The sequence below is a fragment of the Arvicanthis niloticus genome, chromosome 2, assembly GCF_011762505.2.
Source record: "Arvicanthis niloticus isolate mArvNil1 chromosome 2, mArvNil1.pat.X, whole genome shotgun sequence".
Lineage (NCBI taxonomy): Eukaryota > Metazoa > Chordata > Mammalia > Rodentia > Muridae > Arvicanthis > Arvicanthis niloticus.
The window spans coordinates 61,395,478-61,404,564 of NC_047659.1; the positions used below are offsets into that span (position 1 = coordinate 61,395,478).

Here is a 9,087-nt window from a genome sequence, read left to right on the forward strand (position 1 = left end):
TGGGCCTAAAATAAATCTACTGTATTAAGTGTCTTCACCCCAAGAAGGAAACTCATGTTTATCCATTTTCTGATTATTCCAGTTCCAAATATGTTTGTTTTAACAGATACTTTATTTATATTGATCAAAAAAGAGAGGCATTTTCATTTCATGAAATTAATTATTCTGAACTTATTGGTATATATAAATGTATAGATGTCTCTATATGTTAACATACAAGTTCACGTCACATAAGGTAATAAAATGTTACTAATGTTTCAGTAATTTTTTAAAAGTCTCAGTATGGGGTTTAATTTGAAAATACCATACAGTATTGGTAATCTTGAAATATTGTTACTGGATGCATATTTTTATCATTACAAAACTTGGTACTCAAATTGAACAAAACTGACAGTTCCAATAGGTTGAAACTTTATTGATCATCAAAAGCATTATTACATGAGTCAGTGTCCTGTGTCCTAGTCTTAGAAACACATTGTGACATTTTAATGCAGGGAATGTTTGATCTCTATAACTCTTTTCACAGCACCTTTTACTTCCTTGTTCCTTAAACTGTAAATCAGTGGATTCAACATAGGAATCACCAGGGTATAAAATACAGATACCACCTTTTCTTGTTCTAAGGAGTACTGAGAGCTTGGTTGAATATAACTGAAACTGATAGAACCATAAAACAAAGTAACAGCTGTCAGATGGGATGCACAGGTAGAGAAGGCTTTGTGTCTGCCTGCTGCCGAACGGATCCTCAGAATAGCAGCAACAATGAATATATAAGAGAGAACCACAGTCAAAAGTGTAGTTATGGCAATGACTCCAGAGAAGACCAAAAGCAGTAGTTCATTCATGAAGGTGTCAGAGCAGGACAGCTTCAGCAGGGGAGGAAGGTCACAGAAGAAGTGACTGATGACATTAGGCCCACAGAAGGACAGCTTCATTAAGCCAATTGTATGTGTTAATGATGTGATTGTACCTCCTAGGCATGATCCCAACACTAGCAGAGCACATATCAATTTTGTCATAGCCACTGTGTAAGTTAGAGGGTTTACAATGGCCACATAACGGTCAAAAGCCATTGCAGCCAGCAGAAAGCCCTCTGTGGTAAGTAGTGCTGCAAACAAAAAATACTGCAGAATGCATGCAGAAAATGAGATGGTCTGTCTTTCAACAAAGAAGTTCAGTAGCAATGTGGGTGCAAATACTGAAGAATAACAGGCATCAACAAATGACAGAGAGCGAAGGAAGTGGTACATAGGTGTGTGGAGTTTGGGAGTTATGTGGATTAGCATAAACATTCCCAGATTCCCCACCAAGGAAATGACATAGATCAAAAGGAACAGCATAAAGAGAAACACCTTGAGTTCATCACGATCAGTCAGTCCCAAAAGGATAAACTCAGTAACAAATGTGAAGTTGACATCTGCCATGTAATTGTATTTCTTGGTACCTGCTAATATCATGAGATTCAGATAAATTTGTAGCAATATTAGAATATCAGTAAGTAAAGAATTATAAATTTTTTACTTTGATTCTCCTGCTTATAAACATTCCTATTAAAAGGTCTAAACTTTTTGAAAAACACGGTTCATTTGATTTTTAATATTAAATTTTATTAATAAAAATGCTAAATTATTAGCAGAAAATCATATTTAGGTATAATATTTATGTCCCCACCTCCACAAAGAATGCTAAACTGCATCCCATTCTCATAAAAAAAAAGGGGGGGGGGAAATTCTAGTTTATACGATCCTAAGAACTGATGGTGGAAATATAATCTATGTTTACATTGAAGTACTCGTTTATACTTTTTTATCATGTTAAAGCAGCCAGTATGAAACAGTATGAAGACACATAATTTATAAAATCTTGTCTAGCAATATGGCTGCCCGGGCAATAGAGAATATCCAAAGGCATTCTAGATCTATGTAACCAGTCTGGAATTACATACCTTCAAATCCTCTAGCTGGAATGCAAACACTCCCTTACTGCACACCTTTAATCCCAAACAACAAAGGTAAAGCTAGTTTTTAGAAAGAATCAGTCACATTTGAATGTGAGATCTAGTTGAGGGGCAGACAAAGTGATAAATCAGAGAATAATTTGACAGAATGAGTCAGAGATGGCATATGTCTAACTCTCATGAAAACAGATCTGAAAAAAATGTGATGTAAGGAAGCAAAGGGAGGGGGGAGGCATTTTTACTGGGACAATATTACAGACACAGCTTGGAAAGAGAGCAAGCTAGCCATGGGTTAAAAAAAAAAGATGAAAGGAGAAAATAAGATTAAAACAGATTCCCAGAGTTAGTTTGATGCGAGAGTAATTTAGTCAGAAGCCTAAGGAAGCCAGTTTGAATAAATCAACTTAGAAAAGAGTTTGGGACAGAACAGGTGAATTGATTCAGCCAACCAGAGTTCTGAAAAAGCTAGAAAGGCTAAGTTTATTCAGTAGAAGCCTACAAGGCAACAATTATTTCTGGCAAATAAAAATACTTTAACATAATATGGTACTCTCACAAGGGTTAGGTCATGAGTATGTACTTTAGTGGAATGCCAAAGACCTTATACACATGCACACAAACACACACACACACACACACACACACACACACACACACACACACACACATTCACTCACACTATTGTCCTTTGACCACATTCTATTTAAGACCTCAAAATCATTACATATTCTATCTGTGTATGTGAGTGTGAGTTTATGTGGTTTTCTATTTTGTTGTTTAATGTTGCTGTTTTTGTTGCTTTATGTCTATTGAATAAAGGGTATTGTGCATGATATTTAAGACTTGTACTAATGAGAAACCTAAATTATGTATTTGTGTGCTGTTTAAGTGTATATACAGTTGGCATGCATCTATGACTGTGTATTTCACTTTTACAAACTGACAGTTCCTAGAAACAAAGATTTATACAATGTTTGGACAGTTTGAAAAGTCAATTTCAAGAAGTCCTGTTAAAGGATATTTGATGTCAAATGTAAAGCATTATAAAACCACTCAAAACTGCTGATTGATTTCAATAGAAATATTTGTATATACTTGTCATTGTGTATTTAAACTCTTGAATTTTAACCCTTACAGTGAAACAAACCTTTAAGATATAAATATAATTATTGGCAAATTACCTTTGCTACCAAGACCTACCCAGTTTTTAGAGTAGGGAGAATATGATTATTGAACAAATGCAGGTCTGTCTGTACATACAGTGTGCTTCCTCTGAATCATTTAACTTTATTTTACACTTACACTGTGAATCTATAGAACATAAAATACACATGAGGCATGTATTATAAGAAATGAATTTCATTTTGTTAGCTGGCATGGTTGAGATTCTTATTTTAAGTGTCATGTACAATTTAAGAGAGAAATAAACATACTATTTGACACATTCTACATCATATTCTGTATATTTGTCCAAAGTGATATGTAGGGTTACTTCCTTAAACTGCCTTAAAATTAACTCAAATATTGTGACACTTTATTTGTTATTATCTTTATTTTTCTTATTTGGAAACAGAGCCATAACAGAGTATTGTCACTTAAGCAGAGTAGACTCAACATATTTTGAAATTATGTCATGGAGACCAAACCATAAGTTCTCATCAGTTCTTCTCAAATAAACAGACACATTGAACTTAAATGTCTTTTTTTGCAACCTCTGGCTTCATGATTTGTTCATTTTATAATACTGTAGCTTATAGTGTATATAATGTACTATATTGTAAGTGCAGTAAAATAAATTAATAAAATAATGCAAGATAATTTTATCATATTTAATTATAGTGATAATGGAATCACAATTTTAAGTATAAAAAATTAGATTGCATTCATTTTTTTCTTTGTCTTACCACTGGAAGTTGTATGACACAAACAATATTTAGGTAATAAAAGACAAAACTCTATACAAGAAGAAAATGTGTAAGTTACAACTTATTTTCTTTCTTTTTTCTGTGAAGTTTCTCAATTTAAAATTTGAATATATTTTCTTAATCACTAAATCAGTAATTTAATCATAAAAATTATGTATGTAATTACCAAATAAAGAGATTTATCTTATTAATAAAAAAGCAAATACACATTACTGTATTTAAAAATGTTATGATCTCCTATAAGTTGATTTCTCTATAATTCAGTATAAAATCTTCTATAAATAAAAGAGAATACTAATATTTCTTACTTTTAAAATGTTGGAGAAATTCACCAAATGACAGTAGTAACATGTAGAAGGGATGTTGAAACTTATCATTACATATAGGAGAATAAAATACATAGAGCCCTTGTAATGACAATATGAGGGAGAATATAAAATTCATGTCAGAAGACATATTGAAATAACACATTTTGTTATATATATGCCTGAATTAAAAAAGACTCATCCCTAGAGTAAATTTCTTACTCAAAGATTGTAATATGCTCATTACTAAGTTTCTCAGAATTTCTCTAGGGTTTTCAGAAACTCTCTAGTAGTTAATGGATCCCTCAAGACATTCCATTTTCTGAGTTTTGTAATGAACAATAGTATAGTTAAGGGAGAAATACTGAATGGCTGAGAAGCATCTAAAAATGTTTAACATCCTTAGTCATCAGGGAAATGCAAATCAAAACAACCCTGAGATTCCACCTCACACCAGTCAAAATGCTAAGTTCCAAAACTGGGGTGACAGCAGATGCTAACAAGAATGTAGAGAATAAGGAACACTCCTCCATTGTTGGTGGGATTGCAAGCTGGTATGACCACACTGGAAATCAGTTTGATGGTTCCTCAGAAAATTGGACATAGTACCACCTGAGGACCCAGGTAGTACTTCTGAGCATATACCCATAAGGTGCTCTAACATATAACAAGAACACATGCTCCAATGGCAGCATTATTTATAATAGCCAGAAGCTGGAAAGAGCCCAGTTGCCCTTCGAGAGAGGAATGGATACAGAAAATGTAATATATTTACATAATGAAGTACTACTCAGCTATTAAAAACAATGAATTCGAGAAATTCTTAGGCAAATGGATGGAACTAGAAAATATCATCCTGAGTGAGGTAACCCAAACACAAAAGAACACACGTGGTGTGCACTCACTGATATTAGGCCAAAATCTCAGAATACCCAAGATACAATTCAGACAACTTGAAGCTCAAGAAGAAGGAAGATCATTGTGTGAGTGCTTTGGTTCTTCCTAGAAGAAAAGCTAATTACTCACAGGAGGAGAGTATGGAGCAGAGACTAGAGGAAAGGCCATCCAGAGACTGCCCCACCTGGGGATCCATCCAATATATAGTCATCAAACCCAGACCCTATTGTGGATGCCAAGAAATGCTTGCTGGCAGGAGCCTGATATAGCTGTCTCTTGAGAGACTCTCTCAGAGCCTAACAAACAGAGGTGGATGTTGGCAGTGAACCATTGGACTGATCATGGGGTTCCCAATGAAGGAGTTAGAGAAAGAACTGAAGGAGCTGAAGGGGTTTTCTGTTGGGAGCCGACTTTAGTAGAAATCGGCTAGATCAACTTTGCAGCCATCTGGAACCATATACCCTGATGAAAGACTTGGTTGTCAAAAGCCTATAACAGCTGAAGTGCACTCTGATAAATATATTGTTTATCCCACATAGCTTGTTTTGCTGTTTAGTGACCTCAGCTGTATGGTGCATGTGGTAAAGTGTTTTCACCTGTGTTCTCCTGCTTGTGTATATAAATACCTAAGAATTCCCTTCAATAGGAGAGACTTGGTAGGAGAGGAGAGACTTGAGAGAAGAGACTTGATAGGGGAGACTAAATAAAGAAGAGACTTGAGAAAATAGGAGAGAGACTTGATAAAATAGAAGAGACTTGATCACACCCTGTCTTGTCTCTATTCTTCAAGTCTCCTGCCCCTGCAGCCCCACTCTCTCTCTTGACCAGAGCACTTAGCTCAACCAAAGTGTTGAGGCAAAAGTGTTGAGGCAGAAGCGTTGAGGCAGAGCACAAGCCACAACATTTATGGCGTCCAACGTCAGGCTCCAGTAATCGGGATACAGTGGAAGACACCCTGCGCTGGAGAAACAGTCAACTGACAGAGCCTCAACGTTTGAACTCCAGTAAGCAGGATACAGTGGAAGGCACCCTGCGCTGGAGAACCAGTCGACTGACAGAGTCTCAACGTTAGAGCTCCAGTAAGCGGGATACAGTGGAAGACACCCTGTGCTGGAGAACCAGTCGACTGACAGAGCTGGCTGAATTCGGAAGTGAAACAAAGGTGATTGCATAGTAACAAAAACGGGGCAAGAAATAAGCAGAAACAGATGGAAAAGGTTTTAAAGATGCAAGGAGTAAATTGCAGGCTGCTCTGAGTCAAGAGAGCCAAATAGATAGGTAAAGGTTATAGTAACAAAATCGGGGCAAGAATTAAGTAAATAGAAACAGATGAAAAAGGATTTAAAGATGCAAGGAGTAAATTGCAGGCTGCTCTGAGTCAAGACAGCCAAACAGATAAATAAATAAAGGTTATAGTAACGAAAATGGGGCAAGAAATAAGTGAGTTAAAACAGATGAAAAAGGCTTTGAAGACACGAGGAATAAATAGAAGGCTGCTCTAGACAGAGAGCTAAGCAGAATGATGATGTTAATTGATTTAACTTTCAAAATGGGTGTGATTCTGAGTTATATAATTATATTTTTCTGGATAAAAACTCAATGTAAAGGTTTTTCTGGTTACTGGCTTAAGGAAAGGCTAATTTGGAAGAAAAGGTTTTTCTATGAGTTTTCTGATGAGATCATTAAGGTAGTAGTTATGTCTTCCAGAATTATATGGATCAGACATGACAGAGGTAGGCCTCCAGAACACTAGATTCCAGAGAATCAAACAAAATAATTATCTTGATACTAAAACTTGTTTTGAGATTTGTATATTACAGAATACACAGCCTTGGTGAATGAATCTTCTTATCACCTGCATGTTCACTGATGCCCAAGACTTCCAGCTGGATGAAGTTAAGACAGACGTCAGAGGCTTATCAACTTACCCTTTCCCTCATTCCTCTTCTAAAAGTCAATGCCCATGTTCAGCTTGAAGAAGTTAATGAAGACTCAGCGCCCCAATTCCCTGGACTTGGGGACTGAGGTGGTTAATATTAGGCTGTCTTAATCTGTATAATTGTTACTAAGCTGATGCAAAATTCAAGGATTTCATTGGTATAAATTTGTGGGCACAAGCCTTAGACCTTTTACTTCTCCAACAGGGGAAGTTGTGTATTGCCTTAAAGAGTGTTGCTTTTATATCAACAGTTTAGATATTAAGTCTCTTGTCTCTCGGGTTCATGCTGTTCAACAAACTGATGGCTTTGGTAAACCCATACAGGTCCGATATTACAGGCTGGAAGTAGGGGACTCTGACAGGCACGGTTTCCGTAAGTTTTCCCAGCCTTCTCTTTTGAAAAAAATTTAAAAAGAGGGACCTGTTGGGAGCCGACTTTAGTAGAAATCGGCTAGATCAACTTTGCAGCCATCTGGAACCATATACCTTGATGAAAGACTTGGTTGTCAAAAGCCTATAACAGCTAAAGCACACTCTGATAAATATATTGTTTATCCCACATAGCTTGTTTTGCTGTTTAGTGACCTCAGCTGTATGGTGCACATTGTAAAGTGTTTTCACCTGTGTTCTCCTGCTTGTGTATATAAATACCTCAGAATTCCCTTCAATAGAAAAGACTTGAGAAAATAGAAGAGAGACTTGATCACACCCTGTCTTGTCTCCATTCTTCGCGTTTCTTGCCCTGAGAGCCCCACTCTCTCTCTTGACCAGAGCACTTAGCCCCAAAGCATTGAGGAAGAGTAAGGTTACCAATAGTTTTCAACCCCATAGGAAGAACAATAATATCAACCAACCAGACCCCCCCCCAAAAAAAAACCCAGGGACAAAACCACCAACCAAAGAGCACACATGGAGGGACCCATGTCTCCAGCAGCATATGTAGCAGAGGATGGCCTTGTTGGCTATCAATGGGAGGAGAGATCCTTGGGCCTGTGAAGGCTCTATGCCCCAATGTAGGGGAATTTGAGGGAAGGGAGTTAGGAGTAGGTGAGTGTGTGAGGGAACACCATCATTGAAGCAGTGGGATGGGAGAGAGAGTTTCTGGGGGCTGGGGGAATGGGAAAGGGAATAACATTTGAAATGTAAATAAAAAATATTTAAGAAAAAATAGAAAAAAAAGAGGAAGCATATATAATTTCTGGAAAAAAAGAAAGAAAAAAATGTAATAGTAAACCAAAGATACAAACAGAAATACCAAAAGACCCTCACTTATCAACAGCATAGTAAGGCATGATAAAGTACATTTCTATTTGACTTCATTGGATGGCAAAAATCACATCAAGTAAAATATGGCCACTTATTTACTTGCTTTAATGTTTTCCTTATCTAGCATGTAACTACAGATTGTGCACAATTTTGTGTTATTTTTCATCTTCAACCACCTGAATACAAGATTTGAAAATAGTACTTTACATTCATAAATGTGTGTATATGTGTGTATACGTATGCTCATGTGCATGCATGTGAGTGTACATTCATGTACATATATATTCATATATGTACATAAGAATAAATAAGTACATATGAATAAAAATTATTAATTTTTACAAAATAAAAATTAATGTCCTCTTAGGTGTATTATATTAAAACGTAACAAAGGGTGATATATTATGCTGTAACCCCAGCTATAGATGAAGGAAATACAAAACAGGACAATAACTCTGTATTCTCCCAAACATATTATGTGAAGTGAGTTTCTCCCTCAGAAACACACAAACAATCCAACAAAAAGTATTGGCAAATTTTAGGCAATGAACCTTGGATATATTTACAGCAGATCATTCATTCTATTTGTAGAACAGTTTTAGGAAATGTGGCATTCTGTGTTTTATGAGATGCAATTTAATCCTAATGTAAATAATATGAGTGACATGATGTTTATCAGAATAATATTATGTGTTACTTTTAGTATGTTGTATATTAAAATATTTCTCAGCACTTTAGAATTATTATCTGTGATTGTAAATACAACTTTTATTTTCTCAGTTGAAAGGATGAGATGAT

At 35.8% G+C, this 9,087-nt stretch overlaps 1 protein-coding gene across 2 annotated transcripts; it reads right to left on the bottom strand.

Moving 5' to 3' along the window:
* Positions 1–394: 394 nt before the first annotated feature.
* On the bottom strand, positions 395–4,318 carry LOC117704239 (olfactory receptor 5J3-like). Of its 2 annotated transcripts, none has more exons than XM_034496317.2 (2): positions 4,191–4,318; positions 395–1,444 (listed from the first exon to the last, which is right to left on the bottom strand). In XM_034496317.2, the coding sequence occupies exons 1-2, from the start codon at positions 4,231–4,233 to the stop codon at positions 486–488; spliced, it is 1,002 nt and encodes a 333-aa protein (XP_034352208.2). In that variant the 5' UTR covers positions 4,234–4,318; the 3' UTR covers positions 395–485. The 2 variants fall into 2 exon arrangements, with proteins under 2 accessions (XP_034352208.2, XP_076784375.1); XM_076928260.1 differs by having other exon boundaries at positions 395–1,447.
* Between the last annotated feature and the right edge of the window lie 4,769 nt (positions 4,319–9,087).